The sequence below is a fragment of the Pleurodeles waltl genome, chromosome 2_2, assembly GCF_031143425.1.
Source record: "Pleurodeles waltl isolate 20211129_DDA chromosome 2_2, aPleWal1.hap1.20221129, whole genome shotgun sequence".
NCBI classification, from domain to species: Eukaryota; Metazoa; Chordata; class Amphibia; order Caudata; family Salamandridae; genus Pleurodeles; species Pleurodeles waltl.
The window spans coordinates 454,391,692-454,415,557 of NC_090439.1; the positions used below are offsets into that span (position 1 = coordinate 454,391,692).

At 44.0% G+C, this 23,866-nt stretch overlaps 1 protein-coding gene across 2 annotated transcripts in view; it reads left to right on the plus strand.

The window, feature by feature from the left end:
• The window catches only part of FAM210A (family with sequence similarity 210 member A), an 80,587-nt gene that overhangs the window by 53,711 nt on the left and 3,010 nt on the right, over positions 1-23,866 (plus strand). For both annotated transcript variants that reach the window (XM_069219920.1, XM_069219919.1), the window contains one exon: positions 10,724-10,835. In XM_069219920.1, coding sequence (XP_069076021.1) covers positions 10,724-10,835 — 112 coding nt within the window. The remainder of the gene's footprint in view (positions 1-10,723; positions 10,836-23,866) is intronic.

Below are 23,866 nucleotides of genomic sequence, written 5' to 3' on the forward strand. Positions count from 1 at the left end.
AGGGTGAGAATAATGGGGGAGAATATAGTAGGGTTGTTTGGGAGATCATGGTAGTAAAGTGAGGTTTGGTGGGTTAGATGTGGAAGCGGAGGGAATAGCTTAGGCAGAGTTATTTAGGAGATGAAAGTAGTAGAATGGATTTGGGATGAGTCAGAGTGGGAATGGAGGATAGGTTGATAGAGGCATGACAAATGATGATGGGTAGATAAGTGTGAGATAAGATGAGAGCAGGCAATTGTAATTTTTAAGCTTTTCAGTGATCAAGGATTTTGGAAGCCCACAGATCTCAGTACTGGCTTTTAATAGAAATTAGGTAATGTTCACCCCTTGCTGAATGCTCCTTTAGTAACTATTACTATGTGGGTTCTTATAAGATTTTTTTTTTTAGAACTAAGTTAGAGAACTAGGGGACCAGATGCACAAAACCATTTTGAGGTTGCAGACGCTGCAATTTACAAAAACACAGGGGTTAATACCACAGAATGGCATATGGCCATGTACAAAAGTCCTTTTATGACTTGGAAAACGCTTTCTGTATCATAAAAGGGCTTTTGAAAGTGTACGTAGCACTGCCTGACCTACATTAGCATGATGGTGTGCTAGAACACCCACACAGTAATGTTTTGTAAAAGTAAGTTGTGTAGACCATGTAGCTACTTTGTATATGTCAGCTATTGGAATGTTGCCTAGGGAAGCCCAGGACGCTCATTTCTTTCTAGTACAGTGTGCTCTAGGAGCTGCAGGTAAGAGTTAATTTGGCTTCAGCGAAACATGTTTGAATGCACTTAGCTATCCATCTGGCAACACCTGATTTGGATATAGGCTTTCCTTTGAGGTGGTGAAAAAGCAACAAATAGTTGTTTAGTGTCTCTAAAACTTTTTGTTTTGTAGAACATAAGGGCTCGTTTGACATCTAATGTGTGGAGAGCACCCTCCACAATCCATTCTGGTTGAGAGAAAAAACGGTAACTCGACCGATTGAGGTGAAAGTCAGAAACAACTTTTGGTAGAAATTTAGGTTTGGTGCATTGGACCACCCTGTCTCCTTGGAGATGGAAGAAAGTTTGTTCCAAGGTATATGCCTAAAGCCTGCTAACACGTTTAAGTGAGGTAATAACAATTAAAAATGACACTTTCCAATAAAGATATTGAAGGAGACAGGTATGGAGGGGCTCAAATGGAGAGCCCATGAGTCGTGTAAGAACAATGTTAAGATTCCATAAAGGTGCAGCTGGAACTAGTGGTGGAATTACTCTCAGGCCCCTCCATGAAGGCTTTAATGACTGGTATTTTGAATAGAGACATGTGTTGCTTATTTTATAGATAGACAGCTAATGCAGTGAGATGTACCCATATGGAGGTGAATGCTAGCCCAGAGAGTTGTAAATGAAGCTGGTAAAAGACAGTGTTTTGTACAGTGGCATTAAAAGGCTCAATTTCTTTTGAATGACAATAACAAACAAACCTCTTCCATTTAGCTGTGTGGCATGACTACAAGCTTCCTTGAGAATAGCCATAAATTCAAGTGGTAGATTCAGGTAACCAAATTCTATGACCTCAGGAGTCAAATCGCCAGGTTGAGAGCCTTGGGATCTGGGTGCCTCATTTCTCCATGGTTCTGAGTGCAAAGGTCCGGCCTGTTGGGAATCTCCTTGTGGGGGACTACAGAAAGGTCCAGTAATATTGGGCCCGTCAGCCCTGGTTCACATGTCGGAGCCACTAGTACTAGAATGAGCAATGTCTGCCTGAGCTTTCAAGTTAGAAATGGAAGGCGAGTGGGAAAAGCATAGACAAATATCCCTGACAAATTAATCTACAGTGTGTTGCCCTTAGATGGTGGGTGTGGGAACCTGGATGCAAAATTTGGGCATTTGGCGTTTTCTACGGTTGCGAAGAGAATTACTTGAGGGAACCCCACCCCTACCCCCCCATCTAAGAAATTATAGAAGGAGGACTTAGGGGTGGAGTTCTCACTTGTGGACATGTTGCTGCATCCTGCTGAGGACGTCTGCAAAGTCGTCTGTTACTGGAAGGTACTGCCCTAACAGGTGAATGATGTGATGCAAAGCACATCTCCAAATTATCTGAGATAGGTGAGATAATTGTAAACAATGTGTCCACCCTATGTTTGTAGATAATGCATGGCTGTCATTGTTTGTCCTGACTAGGACAACCTTGCCAATTAGGTGAGGTAGGAATGCTTTCAATGCTAGGTGAATAGCTTGAAGCTCTAGATAGCTGATGTGGGGACCCTGGCGTTTGGTGTCTTTGAGACCCTGTAATGTGAGATCCTGCAAGTGTGCACCCCATCCCATGAGTGATGCTTCCTTTGTGATATTGAGGTGGGGAACAGGGGTGAGGAAAAGCTGCCCTTGTAATAAGTTGTTGGTATTCCACCACTACAGGGAGTTATGTGTGTGCGGATCATGAGAGCTGGATGCGGCCTCGACAGGTGGAGGCTGCGGGGTAGCGTGCCCGTATCATGACGGAAGGTGCTGTGGTTGATCTATGGAGGGAAAAGCGTGGCACTCTTATGGAAGGCACTTGTGTTAATACTGTCCATAGCAGCTGGTCGAGAATGGACAGGTGGCTTGGTACCAGAGATGTGGAGCTCTGGACGGAGGCAGTCTAGCATCTGCCCTGAACATTGTCGGACCATTCCCTGGTTTTGTTGCGCTTGGGGCTTCCTGGGTGTGCGCAGCGGGACTTTTTGTGGCTGCTGCCATATAACGCGTTGAAGGACTCTGTTTTTAGAGAGGAGGTCTGCTTGGCCTTAAAGGAGTACTTTGCGACTAATAAAGGCTCGGTCACGTCGGCGGGCACCTTTTTGGGAGGCATTTAAGGAGGTGATACGGGGGATATGCCTGGCTAAACAGCATGGCATGCTCAGGGCAATACGTTGTGAACTAGCAGCTCTAGAGAATCAGTTGACTGCTCTGGAAAAATGCCTGTACGTTTATGTCAAATGCTCTCCTGGTGGAGTTTCGGGAGAAGTTGTCAGATTATGAGGAGGCAGCGCTGCGTGAACTTTGCTTCCTGGACAAAGAGGCTACGGCGCCACGGTATCGAGAGGGCGAGCAAGCTGGTAGGACGCTGGCGGGAATGCTTTGTCGCCCATGGGCTGGGAATTATGTGTGGAGCTGCTGGATTCTGCGGGCATCTCTTGAACGGGTGCGGAGGAGGTTGGGTAGTTGCTGACAGTTTTCTATGCTTCCCTCTATTCCGCCTTTGGCGGCTCGGAGGCGTAGACCGATTATTTTGAGGATATTAGTTTATTGTGGCTGGAGAACAAACACCGGCAATATTTAGATGAGCCTTTCTCTGTTGGGACATTATGCAGGTTATTCGCGGTTTGCCCGGGGACAAGGCCCCTGGTCTTGATGGGCTCACGGTGGCCTTCTACAAGGAATTTGCAGATTTGCTGGCACCGCATTTATTAGAAGTGTACGATGAGGCGCTCAAATGTGGCACTTTGCTGCTGAGGGAGGCCATTATCGTTACTATACTGAAGCCAGACAAGGATCCACGCTCTTGCGATTCATAGCGGCCATTGCCCCTTATACATCTGGATAACAAGATTCTATGGAAGTTGCTGGCTATGCACCTGCAGCCTCTTTTACCGTCAATGGTGCTCCCGGACCAATCTGGCTTTGTGCCGGGTCACTCGACCTTGTATAAGCTACATACCTTCTTTGCAATTCCACAGATGGTGTCCCCTGAGGACCATGTTGCAGCAGTTTTTTGGACGCTACTAAGGCGTTTGATTCTTTAGAATGGTCATATTTGTTTGGTCTATTGGTGCGTGTGGGTTTGAGCATCAGATTTCTCCAATTGATTTGCCTTCTCTACTCTGCTCCCTTGGCACTCTTGCGTGTCAATGGGATGACATCGGATCCTTTCCCAGTATCTAGGGGTACCCGTCGGGTTGCCCCCTTTAGCCCTTGTCCTTAGCGGTGGCGATGGAGCCGCTGGCTGCGCAGCTTCGATAGCATCATAACCACAGAGGTTTAGCGTTTAGACAACGTCCAGTCTTGGTTTCTATGTACGCTGATGATGTTGCTTTATGTGTTTCGGACCCATATATGCACCTTGATATACCCCTTGATGAGATTGCACGCTTTGGTTGGATCCCTGGGATCGTCATCAATTGGTCTGTCTGTGGGCTTACCTCTGTCGGGTGTCACGGTGCAGTATTGTTTGCGGTATCCTTTGCGCTGGGCATCTGGGTGTGTCGGGAACTTGATGAGCTTTGGTCCGCCAATTATGGTAGGGCCATTGGCTGGCTGGAAGATAAGGTTCCAGCTTGGCGTTCCTTGACGCTCTCGCTGAATGGGCGTATAGCCATTGCGAAGATGGTGGTTCTGCCTAAATGTGTCTATTTGTTCACCAACATCCCCCTTGTGCTCGCTTCCAGGAGAGGCTCCGGTCTTTGCTTATCTCTTTGGTTTGGGCGGGTAAGCAGCCCAGGATATCGTGGGAGACGATTGTGCTGCCATTCGAGCTGGGTGGTTTGGCTGCTCCGGATCTGGATCTTTACTACACGTGCTTGCAAGCTCACTATGTGCATTTGTGGATGCATCCTATAAAATACTTGCTGCACTTTGCTCCGGAGCAGGATTCAATTTGGCCTGCACGCCTGTCTGATGTACTATATGATGCGCCTTGTCCTGCGTTGCGAGGCATGGAAACGGTGGCGTATCCTGGCGGGTACTCCTGCAACGGATCAGAGATGAGGTGCCGTTTGCACCTTTGGCGCTGGTGAGAGACGTGCACCAGCGTACAGCGGGTGGTGGACGATTAGACTGGCATTAATCGAATTTGCAGCTGATGACTTTGGGCTCCTGGTACCCTGAGAATGTATGTATTTCTTCTGAGGTGGTGCTTCGTACGATGCCATGCAGTATTGACTTACTTACCTTCAGATCAGGGAATCCCTGTGCTCCAGGTACCCCACTTTTCATGCTGGGCCCCGGTGAGTCTGGCGTTGGAGTTACTGTATAAATCTCCGTCCCCTTGAGGCCTAATCACCAGCTTGTATGTGTGTATGCAGGTGACAGCATCTTCGGTGCTCTCTAGGGCCAGAGGACAGTGGGAACTGGATGTGGGGGAGGCCTTGTCTGATGATGTGTGGAAATACTGCTGTGCGCATATGCGTGAGTTATCCCCCAACTACAGATTGCGTCTGCAACACTTTAAATTTTTAGATTGCTTGTATTACATGCCACGTAGTTTCAGAGGATGGGTGTTTGTGCTGATGGTCGCTGTAGTAGATGTGGGGTGCGGGTTTTCTGCACTTGGCATTTTGGTTGTAGGGTGCTGATGACTTTTGGGAGGATGTGCTGAATGTGCTGGAAGAGATGGGTGGGCTCACACTACCGAGATCTCCTGTGTTTGCGCTCTTGGGTTATATTTAGGAGATTCCCCCTGAGAACAGGAGACTGGTGGGGTGCTGGCGAAATGCAGTGTTGCAATGTGCTGGGGTAGAGTGCTGGCCCCTCGCTGCAGGGACTGGCTGCGGGATGCTGTGTACTGTCAGGAGCAGCTGGCAGCCTATTAGGAGCTGATACTGCCCAATGCCCGTCCAAGGGATGGGTGGTCCCCTTTGCGGACCTTCCCTGAACGCGGTGGCAGCATGTTGCGTAGTTGACCAGTGTTTGGCGCTGCTCGCCTCGGTGCCCCCCCTCTTCCTCTTCACCCTCTCCATTGCCATGTGATTACGCTTGATTGATCCGGTTTGGCTGTGCTAGATGCGAGGACTTCTTCCCAATTATTTTCTTTTCTTCCTTTCTTCTCTGGCTATTCTTTTCTCTTCCTTTCTTTCCGATGCGGATGGGGTATGAACACTTTGGCTAGTTGGCCCTTTTTTGCTTACATTATATTGGTACAGCCAAGGTATTGTTGGCATTTCCTGTTTTCGGGCAGGCTCTGCCTGCTCTTCTGATTTGACTGTTCATACGTTCTTCTGCCTTGGCTTATGGACATTTTGCCAGATGCATCGGTGTTGTTACTTGTATTGTGTTCTACCATTTTGAAAATACAGTAAAAAACAAAATCAATTAAAAAGACTGCCATTAAGTCCCACCTCTATAGGCCAAGCCCTACCTGGGTCCATCCTAAACGCAGTTACAGGCAAAGCCTACTCCAGTTAATAGAGGGCGTTGGCATTTCACCAGCTGCTGCCTCCTTTATAGCCTATTCATCAACGTAAGGTCCGGTAGTAATGCACCTTCTAGTGATGATGGCCTCCTGCGTGGCTGTAATCCCCCATGCCAGACTCCACATTCACCTGTTGCAGGAATGCCTCTCAGCGTAGTGGACCCAGGCAGAGGGTCATTGACAAGATCAAGTGTTGCTAAAGCTCGGCGCCCATCACTCTTTACACTTGTAGAACAGCAGCAATCTGTTGCAGTGCGGGACTTTTTCAAACCAGGTTCTGAATGTGACTAATACCATGGACACATTTATCTTGCAGGCTGGGGATGCATCTAAACAATATGTTGGTGCAGAGGCGGTGGACCCTCCTAATATCTGGAGCAACACATCAACTTCCTCGAGCTACTGGCGGTAAACCTACCTCTCAAAGCCTTCTTTCAGGTTATTCAAGACAAAGTAGTCCTCATCGAGGTGAGGCAGCACGCACTCCTACCGGCTCAGCATTAGTGCAACAGATGTAGTACTGGGCTATCCACCACCGTATACACCTCCTGGTTGAGTTTCTTCCAGAGGTAGACAAAACTTTGCTGATCTGCTCACCAGGACACATCAATAAGCCCACAAATGGGAAATACACCACAACTCCTGCTCACTTATTTCCAGCGATGGGTGCCCCAGACATGTAGCTGTTTGACATCGTAACAGTGCAGAATGTCCAAACATTGCCTCCAGGTATCCATGGCCGCAGTCTATGAATAATGCTTTAAGGTTGAACTGGTCAGTAATGCTTACCTCCCCTTTTCCTCCTCTCCCACCTCTTCTGTACGGGTTGAGGATTCTACTAACCAATATCTCTCAAACTCATTCTCGTGGCTCCCCCATGGGGCAGGCAGCCTTGGTACTTGACACTCCTCAATGCATGTCATCCCCTATGAGAAGCTCTCTTCTAACGCCGAACAAAGGCCAGGACAGGCAGTCAGAACCCAGACAACTCAACCTAGCCATCTGGCACCTAATATCTTCAGAGTCATGCTATCTGCAGCTCCCACAAGAGTGGAGTGCATGACTATCAAGCAGGAGCCTACAGTTATGCCACAATGTTGAAAAGGTTTATTCACTTTTGCATCACACAGTCACCTAGACCTTCTAAAACAATGTCCAGGACATCATTTTTACCTCCTGCAGTTACAAAGTCAGTCCTTGCCTACACTTCATTCAACTACACCTAACCACTTTTGCCACCTACATGCAAAAGAGGGAACATTCTTCTGTATTTTGGACTTACCTTGCAGCAACCTTTCATTCAGGTTTCTACTGACAGGGTTGTTCTCACAATGAACCTCATTTCCTCCCCAAGGTAGTATCCCTCTTCCTCCTCAGTCAGACAGTACCGCTCCTAGGCTTCTTTCCACAACCAGACTCCGAGAGAGACCTCCTTCACTAGAAATTAAACAGACTTTCTGTTGGGCAAACAGTATTTAAAATTTGTCTGAACCGTCCACGGGCTTGCCACCGCTTGGAGGTTTCTGTTTTATAGTGTATGGAAAGCATGTGTATTTATAGCCACACATGCTACGAACAGAAAATTACTTACCCTGTAAGCATGTGTTAGTAACATGTAATGCTGCAGATTCACATGAGGCCACCCTCCTTAGCGGAAGTCTGTATTTGCTGCAGCTCTTTCTCTTTTTTACCTCTTACAGCACAAACCAGAATATGCACCATGATACGTCCACGCACCATTCCATATATACTTTCAACTGCTGTGCAGAAAGCAATCTAACTTAAAGACAGTGCCCATGCGTGTTATCCACTAAAGGAGGAGTCACTCTCTATTGTTCTACTGGAAAGATTTTTTCAAACACAAACAACCTGCAAACGTTTGAGCCCAACAGAAGGTGTCAGGAGTATGCAAAGCATGTGAATTTACAGCGCAATACTGTACAAACAAATGCTTATTGGACAATTTAGCATTTTCATTACAGCGTTAGCAGTCACTTCATGAACCATTGTAGCATATTAGTGTTGTTCATTGGTCCTCGGCATGGACCAGAAGCGATACTGCAAGTATCAGAATGCACTAGGTTGTTGAGTGAAAGCCTAGACGTGGAGTTTAGCATTGTTTTATGGTAACAGTAGGGTACTAGCTGCATTACTGAAGTTAAAATAGTTGCCTCCCATAACAGGATGATATAATTTAAATCTTTTGTGTCGGCTCTGCTTGTGTGTGTCTAACTAAAGGAAAGCAACTTTGTTTTGTTTAATTGAGCATAAAATGACACTTGGAATCAGTGTGTGTTTGTGTGTGTGTATATGTTTTTAAATATATTTATATATATGTATAATATTTTTTTAAGTCCATTGCAGCTTCCCTTTCCCTGCGCCATCCTCAACTGGCATCATTGCCCTTTGCAAGAGCTACACAAGCCAAATGTCATTCTAAGTTTAGTTTGTCTCGATGTGATAAAGGTTACATTTGCAGATCTCTAATGTCACATCATGCCAGCCTGCTATGTTAAGAGCTTTAAAGTGGCATTCCTTTTTGTACTTATGAGCTTTTGCATAGGACTCTGCTTTTGTAGAATGTGCCAGCAGATGGCTGCATTTAAATCCATCATAGCAGGGACAACTTTTTTGAAGTACTAGTAGACTATGTTGCTCAGAATACCTTTGAAAATGTACTCCTTCTTTTCATATTACTTACCTCCCTCGCACTGCTGTATTACAAGTAACCTTCAGCATACACACACACCTGCCTCCGTCCCCTAAAACCTAGGTAGCACATGTTGGGCTATCCACAAGAAGGGGATTTGAACAGCCGGTACCCTACTCATATAGGAACTCCGCTGCTTGTCTTGAACTCAAATGTATTGCAGCCATTAAGATGCTAAAAGATCAGGCTAAATGTCTTAACATTGTCACTTAATGTTACAGTAGGTCTTTAAAATCAATCTTTCTGTTCCAGTTACAGCTTTTGCAAAACAGTGTAAAGTATGGTATTGAAACCTGTGTGGTTGTCCAGCACAACACACAAGACACCAATTCATCTTGACATTTTTTAAAGAGCTTCTAAGCCTGGCACTTCGTTGTTATCTGAAGCATTATACTCTGGGTTTGGCAAACAGGAAGTAATGTAGATGATCCCTTGTAGAGGAGAAGATCAGAAGTATTTTGTAATGCATAAAATGAATGTTTTCAGATGTTTTAGGTCCTTGTAAGAAAGTACTGGGGGTGAACTACTGGTGTTGGCTTCCAGTATTATCCCCTGTTATACTCTTGGCGTTCTGCAGTGAGGTTCAAGCAGTTTGCCCACCCTCACCCTATACCATCACTGGTGACGAATGTATGGAGCAGTACACTCCACCTCTTTACTCCATCTGTTGGACCCAAGAGGACCGCTTGCCTGTCATTGATGAGGGAACAAGTGGGGTCAAAGGCAGTTCTGGTGAATACCTTAAGTAGTACCCCAATCCAAAGGATTAAGGAATTAGCACCCCAGTATAAAGCATTAAGGAGTAGATGAGAACTTTGTGCTTCGAATTATAGCACGGGCATCAGCCTCCATTGTACAATGAGAGTATAGTACAGTTGCAAAACTCATTCAGCCTTCTGTGGAGACTGCTACCCATGGTAATTAGAAGGTCCCTGTACAGATGATGGATCTTATGTGAAGGAGAATGTTCACTGCAAACTGTACTGAGACTATTTCATATTTACATCCCAGTATGCAGAAAGGAGGTCATTAATATGACATATGTTTTAACAAAACATTGAGCAATCCACCCCTGTGAGACAGGGATTTCAGACGTAATGTGTGTCATGGGGGTGAATAGCTGAGAGTTAATGCATGCTGGTGTAAAACTTCTGAAGAAGACCTATTGACGACTTGGGGTTGGGGGAGCTCTGCTTGCATGGGAGACCCTTCTAGTGGAAAGATAGTATCTAAGATTTCTAATATTTGACTGCGCAGAAAGGCTTTTTTGATGGTTGGGTATTGCTGGTATGGCAAACAAAGAGGGCAGTTGTTGGTGTGAAGAGAAGGAGATGGGCTGTGTTGTGCCGCTCAGCAATGGATGGATTTGAATACCATGGAGAAGACTTTGTGCCAGGCTCTTTAAGGGGTAGAGAGCATGCTTGTTTGGGTGGGTGGAATGGGGAGGATTGAATGTTACACAATACAGAGACTGTGTTTTAATTTCTAGTATTCATCTGAAACATAATGCATTCTGGGAAATGTGGTGTTAGCTTGCTTATGTTGTAGCACCAATACACCCAATAATGATGTGTAACCGAAAATCTGAAGGAAGTAAGTATTGGGTTCTGCCTGGACAGAGAAGTTTGGCAGACTGTTGCTCCCCCAACAGCTGTGCTCGTGAATGTTTCTGTGGGCCCTAACAAATGCATCATTAGCTTGAGGAAAAACTGTTAACTTTTTGTCAGAGCACGTTTCTGTATATTGGTTCTCTTCTGCTTGCACCTGTTTTAGAATGGTGGATTATTCAGGTCTAAAAAATGTTTGTGTTTTGGTTTGTATTCATTTGATGTTGAAAATCTAGCCTCTTTCTTTCAGGGGAGTGAATGTGGTTCCTTTTCTGGAATTCATTGGACTTCCGGAAAGCATTGTCGGAATTCTGAAAAAGTCTCAGGGTGGAAATGCATTGACTGCTTACGCTTTATATAAGGTATGCAAATCTAGCACTTGTTCCATGAATCTCACTTTGTGATCCTCAAATTGAAGAAAATTAAATGGTGTGGGGCGCTCTGTGTAATTGTAGCAGTACTTGTTTTTGTATTTATAACAGTGCATTTCACAGTCTAGTAGTGGTAGCAGTGATGCACATCCTATTGGGTAGTACATGAGGGGACATTTTAGTGAAACGCAAGGCCATTCTGAGGAGAAAAACACTCTACAAATTTACCTTTTATCCTTGTGCTTACATACATGAATGACATACCCAAAACTTTGTTCCTATTGTACAAATATGTATCTAGTAGCTAGTGTGAGCTGCAGGGAAATGGTTACCAGAGAAAAAGACAGTGCAATATAACCTCAGTGTGTGTGTATTATATACATATGTGTTTTAATGATGCAGTGAGAATTAAAGTATGGTAGTTGAACTCTTCAACTTGTGTTTTTTTTTGTTTTGTTCTTTTTTTTATTGTTTTTTTAAAAACTATTTTATAAAAATCTTCTTATTCTTGCTATGCTCAAATTTCAGTCGGCCAGAATGTACATAGCCTGCAATGTATTCTTATATTTCACCATATAGTATCTAATTGTTTTGTCAATGAAACTCTCTTGCAAAGCAAGTTAATTTGGGAACCAACAGTTTTTATTTTATTTATTTATTATGTTTTTGGTTTTTTTCAAATTAACACATTTTCCTCTATTTTTATCTCCTACGGCAGACTGGTCTGGAATTTGGTTCCATTCACTGCAAGCAGTCCGCGGCTTTAAAAAAATGATTTTTTAATTTTTTTTATACAGCAACCCTGGCCTCAAAGACCAGATGAGCTTATGAGTTGGGGGGTGTTAGCTTAAACTCTTTTCCTACAGGTAGTAGGTGCATTCTTTGCGGGACTGGAAGCCTTGAAAATTGAGTTCTGAAGTTTTTGAAGCATGTTTATTTATATATTTGCCAGCTCTGTTAAAAGGATGTTGTTGTAGACTTGTCATGAACCAGTTATGCCACTGGCCGAGATGACTGTGTGAGCTTCCTATAGAGGTGATTGAAATTTCCTAAGAAGCATCAAGTAATTCTAGCAACTTTTTGACAAATTGTTTCATTTACTAGTTTGTTGCCTGTAGCGGAATGGACCATATCCTAATGATTATGGATATTTGATAGCGGGGCCTAGCAACCTTGAAGTACATTCACCCAAAAACAATAGGGTTTGTATTGGAAGCTAGCATAAATCGAAGGGTGGTTCCTGCCTGAGAGGTACAGAAGTCTATAGAACTATGGTTGAGAAGAAGTGTCCCAAGCCAAAGGCTTAGTAGCCAGTGGAGAGGGCATCTAGTATCAGATTACCTGACCTGAGCTGAGGTAGAAATCACTAGCCAGTAAGCTATGGTTGATGTAGCGGTGAAAGAGAAGCAAGATACAGGATTTTTTGTGAGCAGTGATTTAATTGACCCTGGTTTATTAACAGGGAGCATACATAGCTTGGACCTTGTTAGTTGTGATGACCAGAGCATAGACAGCAAGTTAGTCTCAGGAGGAGGAGACTGTTACAGATTTGCCTACACCAGAACAGTATAGTAAATTATCAGGTCAGACTCTGTAAAGGCACTGGCCAGGGTATCCTGTGCCTTGCTGCAGACTGAGAGAAGGATGAAATACCCAAATTGACCAAGAATCTAGGTCATTGCCAGAGCTGCAGGGGATGCAAGCTGAAGGAGGACTGCCCCAATTTGCATGTTGAGTGCCTTACACTTTTAGAACTTCAAAATTATGACTGGGAGAAGGTCAACAAAGGGGTGGGGTTCTAGTTAAGGGCTAGATTTCCAGAGGCTGTGCTTTCATGCCGAGAAACCACTTACATCCCCTCTTATATGCGAAAGATGTGGGGGTATACTAGTTTGAGATACCACTTTTCCATTGTTTACAATTCACAAGCCTGTGTTAGTGGAGTAGTTTAACAAGACCCTTAAGAGTACAGTGGGAACTCTACCAGAGAATATCAGAAGGAAATGGAACCTTCGCCTTCCATGATGGTTATTCACTTGCAGGGAAAATCCACAGGCGGAAATGGGTTAGTCTGTTTTGGCACCCCATACGTTGCCTACACAGCTTAGATCAGATAAGGGTAGGAAGCGATTTCCAAGTACCTTAAAAAGTATGTTGATGACTATGCGTTTGTCTCTGGAAGGTTGATAGTGCAATACATGGATCAAGCACGGAGCTGCTGAAGGTATGATGTGATCAAAAAGAGATACTGACTAGGTACCAGACAGGTTAGGATGTGTAGGGGCTGAGGCCCATTGGGCTCACAGCTTTGGAGAATGAGTGGTATGGCCATACAAGGTAGTGCAGAAAGTGCCTGATGTGAACTTTTTTGTGAACAGGGGCACCACATGGGAGTCCAGGAGGAGGCTAATGTGTACTGCTTAAGCTTCACCTATGGAGATTTGACACTGTGAACATTATGACTGGCAGCTGAAGTTGACGAAGACAGTGCATCTCATTCTCACTTGCAGCATAGTAACATTATAGATGGATCTGTGGAAGAAGAACAGTTGCTCCTGAGTTCAGAAAGAGTGTAGTGAAGATGCTCTGGGATGATTTTTCCATCTTATCCTGTAGACTACAGGGTTCATACCAGTCTGTGTTTGAGATTGACACAGGTTAACTGAAAAAGTCCTGCAAATATTAAAAAAGATATGAGAAAAGTCAATAAAAGTGCATCCATCAATAATGGTGAGGCTGTTTTGGAGACTGGTATTAGACAACCAAAGTAAAAAAAAAAAAAAAAAAAAAAAAAAAATGACTTGTCACCACTTTGCACCGTGCTTTAACCAAGTAAAGAATATTATTACAAAACACTGGAAAATATTTATACAAATTGTAACAGTTGGCAGCCTCCCATTTTACCTTTAAATTCTTTCCTTGAAACTTGGAAGGAACCTGCAAGAATCATTTTTAAACGATAATCCATTAGCTACCAAAAAGCAAGGCTAATTCTATACTGTGGGTAATCCCACTAGAGACGGGTCACTATTCATGTGGCAGGTGTAATGTGTGTACCTATTGTGATTAATTTTAAAATTACCGTAGATATCCTCATTAAAAAAAGATTTTGGGGCATCTATTGGCAATTTTAACCTGCATTTTTTGGGATCCCAACACAGTCTCAAAAGCTGTCCATAAACAAACTCCTACAACATTGAGGCCCATCCCTTCAATAAGAAATTGGGTCCGAATGAGGAGCAGCCCGATGATGATGCATGGTTGGTGGCTGAGGGTTCACTTCCTTTTTTAAAAAGAAGCACAAAATAGACCACGGAGAGGTTTGGCTCTCTCCAAACCAGTAATCTATTTTGGGTGCATATTTCTTTTTTTATCCTTGTTGTTTATTGATTCTGTGCAATAGGATACAAAGGCCAAAAGAAATATTTATCATGTCTCACCAAGTCCAGTAATGCATTAAGGCAAAAGTGGCCAAGATGCTGGACTTGGAAGTGACAGAGAGATATCAGCCTTGAGCCAGCCATGTGGTGTTGAAGCCCAGCAAAGTTCCTTAGATGTGCCTTTTGTGTGGATCACACAAACAAAGAAAATAGAGAGATGCACATCCAGTGCCCATAGCTGGTGAGCTTGTGGACTGGCTGGGTGCTACAAAGTTCTTGAGTACCTCTAGTCTGACCAGTGGCTACTCACAGGTTACTATAGTGCCTCGAACCCAGGAGAAAAAACACAATTTCTACATCAGAGGTGTTATTCTAGTTTAAGGGAAAGTCATTTGGGTTGAAAATGATCTCATGAAGCATCTAGAAAAGATGTTGGTAAGGATACACGGTGCAAGGCTGACAATGAAGGCAACCAAGTGCCAGGAGATGCAGTTCAGCGGGGTAACTGAAAGATCTGAGATTTAGTAATTGTCTGAGTGGACGTTCCCACTACCCAGACATAAGCGAGAGCCTTTTTTCGACTCACCACAGGAACTTCATAGCTAACTATTTTACCATAGTGACTCCATTGACCGCTTTGAAATCTAAGAAGCAGTCTGCAAAAAGGGTTTGGACAGAGGAGTGAGCTGAAGAACACTTTGTAGTGCAGATGGCTGCGGGAGTTGGAACAGTACTCCCTCAACTCAGGACTATGCTGAGAGCACCTTGTCAGTCTTTGTTAGTCATAGATGACTGTCCACAGGGCAGAACTTGGAACTATTAAGAATAAAGGTTTGCCAAATTGTGGACTTTGAGAAGGTTTCGGCCATAAGTGTTTGGCACTAAGTCTGTGGTCCAGCCAGATCACAATCCTCTCAGGTGGCAGATGGCAAAGAATGGCAAAAAATCCAAGTTGCTGAGGTGGTCTATCTTGCTACAAGTTTGAGATTTCACAAAGGAGCACAGAATCGTAATGATCCACGGAAATGCAAATGGTCTTTCCTGCCAGCTTTGCAGATCGGACAACCAGACTTCTTTAATTGCAGAGCATGGTTGTGGTAAGTTCTGTTTGAGATGGGCGCCTTTTGGATAAGGGCTTTCCTCTGCTTTGTGCAGTCTTGTTTCCCTGCCCTGAGTGCCCAACTGAAAGTATCTCATTTCTTGTTTTTTTTGTAATTATTTTGGCCCTACCCTCCTCCTAATCTAGAGCAAGAGTGTGTGTATGTATGTGTGTGTGTGTGTGTGTATGCCTAGTCATATCCCTCTACATGAGTGAGGTTCTGAACCCATCCTGTGATCTGGAGGTATACCAAGTACACCATTATTTGACAGACAAATGACCACTCTCTATGTAGAGTGGTGGTGGCAGTATGCCATCTTTCATTAATCCATATGTGTGACCAGAGCTTTTTTTTATCTGTTACTTGAGTGGAGGCCTACTGGCCCACTTGTGTAAAGTTCAACTGCTCTGTGCTAACCCAAATTCTTGAGATAACATACCAAATTTTGTGTCTTTTTTGGCCTGTGAGGCATATGTTTTGCGTGTATGAGTGAGCCAGAGTAAACAGTCTTTATGTAGCACAGCCATTTGTTAAATGGTGGATGTGAAGGGTGGAATTGCAGTCTTTTGTTCCGGGTAAAAGGAACCCTTTACGTGAGATCACAAAATAAAATGATGGACGGAGTGTTGAAGCTTTTCAAATACTCACCCCCAGACACAGATCTGGGTTTAATCCATCATTATTTTGCTTGCCATGTCACCCTTTGGGTTTGCCCTCATCACTGTTCAGTGTAGCTGTGTTGATAAGCTGGTGCAGAAAGCTCGCATCTCTTTGTACATTTTTTGTGTGTGCTTCCCGGCTGGAGATTCTTAATTTTGTGGAGAGCATCACTCCACACAAACGCCAGCCTGGTTAGGGCATTTGAAAGGAGTACAGGTCAATCCAGTTCTGAAATTGCAAACAGTAGATCCACACCTTTAGGTGCTTTGACTGTATAAAACTGAGCAACTAGCCCACTTGTTCAAGTCCTAAGTTCTCTTTGACCAAGGAAGGCAGTACTCTACAGAGTACTCGGAGGACTGGTATGCAGCCAGGGCTGCGGTCTGCTGACAGACAGGTTTCTAGCGGTGAGGGGACATCACTTAATGTCTTCCTTTATGACAGAAGCTGTTCCTCAACATGAAGTGCCTAAAACACAGCCTGGTTGCTGAGAGAGAGGACCCTGCCAACATTGCAGGACGTTTTTACTGTCCAGTAAGTTTCAGCAGCAGGGCCCCAGTTCTGACAGGCCATAAGAAGGAACACGCTGGGTAGCGGTCTGTGAGCCACATTTGTGGGTGCGGTCTCTCTGAATTGGGGTTCAGCAGCCAACCTTACAGCTGTGGAATGAGAATGACGCCGGCTGATGTCTCTACCGTAACTAAGAACTGTGCTGTCTAACGCCTGCTGCTGATCCACCAAAGCAGAGGACTTGAGGTGGAAGCTCTTACTACCAAACCCTGCAGTGGTTTACCCTGATTGAGGGCTTCTGCAGACAGTTCATCTTCGAGAAACTGAAGCGAGGGGAAGTACACTTGGCCCGTTTCTTTAGCAGCCAAAGAGATTCCACAATGAAATGCTTTGTGGTGAGACTATTTTAAAAGGACTCTACTGAACTGAGCACTATCATAACTAAACTGGGGAAATCTGCACCTGAGTCTTAATTCTTGCCATACAGCCACACTAACCTAACAAAAGGATGGACGCCCTGGTAAAGGGCAGACCAAGGCACCGAATCTAGAGCACCAGTAAACTGTATTGTACCTGCTAATATTGCTAGTGGGGTATTTCGTTTTAAGTGTGTAGTATTAAATTACTTTTCTAAGAAATGCACGGAGTTGGGCACTCAGTTACTATGCATTTGTATGGTTGTTGAAGTCAGACGGTCAGTCAGTGACGGCTCACCGTTGCTTCCACAGAGTCAAGTGCTGTAAAGGTTCTATTTGGTGCAGTATGCATACCGTAGAAAGAAGAATCTTGGAACATCAACGGCAAACTACCCAGATCCCAATGCCTGAGGCCCAGTAGTCCCTCACTACCCTCAGGTTGCTCTTTATGCCCAAGCACGGATGTTTCATCTGTGCAACGCCAAGTGGTGGCTGAATAAACACAAAACTGTGAGCGTTGCAGCCTACTGACCAAGAAGAACTCTACACTTCTGCCCGCTCAGATCACAAGAACTGAGTAATATTTTCACTTCACTAACATTTTTAAACATCCTTAAGCCCACACATTGCTTTTTGGTTACTTTTCAAATTGTAGTAACACTTGAGACAGATTGCTTAATGACACATACTCTTATTCAGAACCTGTTAGGTGCGGGCTGTAAATCTATATTACCATGTGCTTCACCAGATCAGTGCAACAATTGGTGATGACTGCTTACAATATCCTAAATTAGAGACATTAAAAAAAAAAAAATGTAATATCTTTCTCAGAATGCAGCAAAAGGATAGCTCTTCTGGCCGCCGGAGGGTAAAGGTTGAGCCTCCTAGTAATGTCAGATGAATAAACATCCGTATCGTGCAAAACCAGGGCTATCAAGAGAGCAGCTTAAATATTCATGTATGTGTTTGTGTCTTCTGTCAAATATATCACTTTACCTTGAATATCGTGGATGAACATTGATGAGACAACTTTTTGTTCTCCTAGAACAGATGATGGGCTAGAAAATAGCTAGAAGGGCCTGCTTACAGCCTGATCTTTGAGCTTACTGATTTTCTAACCGATACAGACTTTTACACTCTAAGTCTGGACAGTTGCCAAAAAAAAGCATTGGTCAATAAGCATAGGTTTAATTCCAAGCAATACTTTGGTGTGTCGTCTTTTGCTGTTTCCAAAGACTCCTCCAAGAAGTCAACCTGACTTCCTATGAAAGATGCAAGAAACACCCATTATGATTTTGAAGCCCAGACCCTCCTGAAAGAGGAACACTGTCATATGTTTGCTACCAATGTGCAAAGATCTCTCTAGGCCTGTGATGTCATCTGGTCAGAAGGTCATACTGTGAATTTTCCTTCAGCCGGCCGTCATGTGCTCCCAACTTTAAGATTGCCTCATAAGAACTGTTAGGAGGTGTTGCAAATTATTTTTAGAGCAATTTAGTCAGTCCCAGAAAAAGAGTATATGTAATTTTATCCCAGGTACTTAATTGTACCCAAGAAGTCTAGGGCTATCATACTAGTATGATGTTCTAAACCACATTCCCTTGATAGCTCTGTTCCTTAAAGCCACATTAACTCAGATAATGGAGGCAGATGATGACTGGATAACTGTGGTAGATCTCTATGATGCATACTTCACATGACAAAAATCAACAATACTACTATGTGAGGTTTAAATATTAGCATACTCAATACATGTCACATTTTAGCCAAAACTACTCCCTGAGTATTACAAAAGGTTTTATATGTGGTTTAGGCCCATTTTTTTTATCTGAAAGGGATTCATCTTTACCTATATTTAGACAGTTGACAACTACAGTGTTACTTTCCAGACATTTGGAAAGATAATCTTCCCCTGGTCTGAAAGAATGTCTTCAGTCTATTATTCCATCAAACAGGAAAAGTCTCATATCGGAGATATGGTTTATAGAATTCCAGTGTGTTCAACCTTTCCACCTCAGAAGGGGTTAATTCCTCCGACCGAGAGAATACCTTTAAAGCAGTCAGCGGATAATTTTGCCAACTGGATTATTGTTAGAAATGGGGTCTAGTTGGCAGTGGATTTGCACCCTGTCCAAGAAGGGACCTCACTCAAGTCGGGGTAAGAGAGCCACACAACTAAGATAACCCCTGCTCTCAACGGTAGCTTGGCTCAAGCAGTCAGGCTTATCTCTGAAGCAATATGTAAAGTATTTGTATACACACACACAGTAACACAGTGAAAACCCTACAAACATACTCCACACCAGTTTAGACAAATAGCCAATATTAATCTGAGTAAAATAAGACCAAAATGACAAAACTCCAACATTCATAAGTGAAGATGTCCTTTTTTAATGGTTTAAATGAGTCTTAGTCCATAAAAATCAATGGTTGTATCTTTTTAGCAGAAAATACTCTGCATGCATCAAAAACAAAGATGATGCTGGCCACAGGGGAGATGAGACACCGAAAAAGCAATGCGTTTGTTCCTTATTGCACATGGGAGGTGGTGGTGTTTCTTTCCTTGGAGGAAAGGTGATGTCTTGATTTCTGGACACGCAGCCTCTATTCCTTACTGCAGTGCTTGGTTGAAGAGAAATCGACACCCAGGGACAATGCATGGAGACCCAGACGTTCTGTGATGATGAAGCCATGGTGAAATGGGTGCTGCGTCAATTCTGCATGTGCTGCGTCAATTTTTTAACCACAAGACAGTTGCTGCGTCGTTTATGCAGGTGTTGCGTCCATTTTTCAGCCATGGTGTGGGATTTTCTCATTCAGGTCTCCAGCTTGCACTTCCAAGGGCTCAGGGACTGGAGTTGGCACCACTTGGCACGTCAGGACTCTCCACAGAAGAGCCCAGGTGCTGGCATATGAAGTCTTTGATGTCCCTAAGACTTCTTAACAGAAGCCAGGCTCAGTTCAAGTCCTTGGAGAACCTTGAACAGGAATGTGTAGAAAGCCAAGTCCAGTCCTTTCACTCCCAGGACACAAGCAGCAGGCCAGAACAACATAGCAACAGGCAGAGTGGCAGTCCCTCCTACAGCATCCAACTCTTCTTTGTGGCAGAATGTGCTAAGTCCAGAAGTGTTCTAACTATGTAGTGTCAGAGGTCCAGTACTTATACCCATTTCTCTCTTTCAAGTAGTCAAACTTTAAAGAGAAGTCTTAGTAGTGCACAAAAATCTTCCTTTCCCCGTCCTGGCCCCAGATACACTCCAGGGGTTTGGTGACTGCTTGGTGTAAGGATAGGCACAGCCATATTCAGGTGCAACTGTCAGCTCCTCCCACCACTCTAGCTCACAAAGACCATCAGCCTGGTGATGGGTCTTCAGGATATGCAGCGCACACCTCAGCTTCCTTTGTGTGGCTGCCTAGAGTGAATGCACAAACAGCCCAGCTGTCATTCTGACCCAGATGTGTATTCAGCAGACATGCCATGGAACAGATGGTTAAGCAAGAAAATGCCCACTTTCTAAAAGTGGCATTTTCAAACTCCCAATTCGGAAACCAACTTCACTAAAAGATTATTATTAAACTGTGAGTTTGAAGACCCCAAACCCCCCTATCTTGATCTGCTCCAAATGGGAAATTACACTTGAAAGATATTTCAAGGCAATCACCATGTTACCCTATGGGAGCGATAGTCCTTGCAATAGTGAAAAACGAATTTAGCAGTACTTCAGTATCAGGACATGTAAAACACACCATTACACGTCCTACCTTTTAACTAACCAGTACATTGTTCATGGGAATGCCTTTGGCCTACCTTAGGGGGTAATTTGAGGATTTAAAAGGGAAGGTTTGGGCCTGGCAAGTGGATGCCCTTGACAGATTGAAATGGCAATTTAAAGCTGCACCCTCAGACACTTCGGTGGCAGGTCTGAGACATGTTTAGAGGGCTACTCATGTGGGTGGCACAGTCAGTGCTGCAGGCCCACTAGTAGCATTTGATTTACAGGGCCTCGGTACACATAGCGCTCTTCACTTGGGACTTTGATGTGCTGTTTTTAGATGCTATACAGTCCAGCATTTCATACATTCAGATAGTCCCCTTTTCAAGACTTAAGATAGGTGTTCTGCAGGACCGTGTTGCAGAGAACTGGACATGGTTGGTTAATCTATGTTCTACAAAGATTTCAATTTTCAGGCAAGAGTTACATTCTTTTCCTTGGTGGGTTCTAGAATCCAATCTGCCATAAGAGGATCTCTTTCAAGCCCCAGCTGTTTTTGTTACCCTGACCATGGACCCCTCCCAGTAAAGATGGGGATCCTACTATGGGATTTGTAGAAAAGAGATCTGTAAATCAACAGCTTGGGGCCCCACTTTTAGGTCTGTGTTTCTATTCATATACTAAAGAACAATATCACTCCAGGATGATCCTGTACTGTGTGCATTCTGGTTATTCGGGTTGGGACTGGTATTTGGATGACAACCTCTTTGCAGTTGAGAGCCGTCTGTTTTCAAATAGAAGTGTGGAAGTGGGATTTCTCAGCAGTGTGACCTGCTTCACAGTTGGTGAACAGTCAAGAAGTTCTCCACGGATGAGCCAATTTGCCTTAGAGTTTGCCTTGTTTCAGGGATTGAGACAGAGGTTCTTAGGAGATGCTGTCATCAAGGATTGGCTGTCAAATCTCACTATGCATTTCAACTTGTTCACTGCATTCGTCTGAAGTGCCTGGCTTTGTGCGATGGATGAATTTGGATTGCCCCCTGTTTGCCTCAATGCACATGGTTTGCAGCAGGCATTATGCCCTCAATGAACACATTTCTAGGTTCCAATTGTTTTTTATCTCCACAGTGAGGGCCTACTTTTCACCTCTTTCTTCCCTTGCTGGGCTTCAGAAGCATATACCTGATAACCCAGCATATGCCCATTGATGCTGTACACAAAAACATAAAGCTATTGTGTGTGTAGGCAGAAAGAATCTCCAAATTAGTTTTTAAGTACATTGCAGAAATTGTGTCTTGGTGCCATGTACATGCATTTTAATAGTGTTAAAGCATTTTCAATGATGTTTCTATTATTTTCCTTTCATTCTCTACCTTAAGTATGTTTCTTACCAAATGATGCATTGAAGTGCCAGTCCAGTGGTCACCTAAATCTTCATCTTCCGATGAAGGATATTAAACCTCTGTGGAAATTAGTTTTAGCTTTACCCATGTATAGGCAATTTGAGTCCTTGATCTCCTGTGACACAGATTTTCTAACACCAAAGACTACCTTTTTTTGTAACAATCACTTGTGCCTGAAGAATAAGAAAGTTTCAGGCCTTGTTGTCTGAAGGACTTTACCCTACATTTATGTTTCACACAGCTCCTCCTTTTACTCTGCAGGAGCTAACAAAATTTCAGTTAGACCTAGGACATTGCTCAATCATTTATCTAGATGTTTAAGACCTGTGCAATTAGTAGGAAATATTACATATGATTTCTGGAACATCATAGAAATGTAAGTTTAGGAATTGTTGAAAAGGTAAGCTTTGTGTGGTTTTCCAAATGAGGTAATTTGAGACAAATTTCTTAATTTAGGGTGGTGATGGTTTCACATAGTTTTAGCTGCTCCACAGAATAATGTATTTTCATAACCTGAGGTTCTGAATTCCAGTAGTATTGAATATTGACTATGTAGTCCTCTTGACACTCCAAAGACGTTGTCTAGGTCAGTAACATAGAGAGCAGCCATGATTTGTATTCTTGCAGCAGTAGTGGGCCAGTGGAGGACTTAAAGAATGAGGGTGATGTGGTCATATATTTTTGCAGAGTGGACCAGTCTGGCTGTGGAGTAAAGGATTGCTTTGTGCAAGTCCAAGGATGTAAGACGTCAGCTAGAAAAGGAATCCCTAAATCCAGTCTGGAGATCACAAGTGCATGTACTGAATGTAGGAAGCTGGCTCTTTATGTGGTATGTCAATAATTAGATATGTTGTGTAAAGAGTCCAGGGGTTCCCCAGTGAGCAGACAGGGTCTTGCTGTGCCATCTCAGCCTGCTCTATTCGTAGGTGGTGTGGGTGAGCAGCCTTAGGCTTAACACAGAGGAGTGCAGGACCTCCACAATACACACAATGATCAATAAATAAGAGACACAACTCACAAAGGAGATCCACACCAAATTATGAAAATAGCAGATATCTTTATTTATGTTTAGGCATCAGAGTAAAATAACCAGGTAAATACGTTTTTTAAATAGGAATTATTTTCACTTAAAAAAGTGACCATTGCACAAATTCTGAGTTCTGCAATGTTATCCTATGGGAGGAAATCAAGTTCTGCCAACAGGTAGAGTATAGCGACTTACAAGACCAGTCTCCAGGAGTTAAGGTGAGTGGTGGGCAATGTCCAAGGCGACACCAGCAGTATGCCACCAGTGGCACAGGGCAACAGGGTGCAAAACTACATCGGTGCCCAATGCGTTTCAATTCAGATCGGTTCCAGCAAAAATAGGCTGCAGGTTCTGGCCAGGTAACCAGTTAGGCTGAATCAACAAAGGGGCTCAGGCCTCACAATGCCCTGGCACAGGTAGGGACCCTTGGTTTTCGTCGCCACAGCTCAGGGGGTGACAGGTGCAGACGTGTCTTTACATTACGGGTTTTCATTACCGGAGCAGTAGCGTTAGAGGGGGCTGCATGCAGAGGCTGCAGGCATAGTCTGGGAGTTCAGGTGGGGTGAAACCCCGATGGACTTGGACTCTAGATGACTGGGGAACCTTGTTGGCACCCATGGTTCACTTCAACTCAGGCCAGAGGTGACAGGTCTAGTTGTGGCTTCAGGTGTCTGGTTTTGTGGTTCCGGGTGCTCCAGAGTCCTTTCTTTGGGTTTGATGGAGAACGGGCCTGCTGTTTACAGAAGGCCTTGAGTCTTTTTTTGAAGGCAGGGAGACATCCCGGGTTTCTGGAGTCACAGCTGCAGGAAGAGT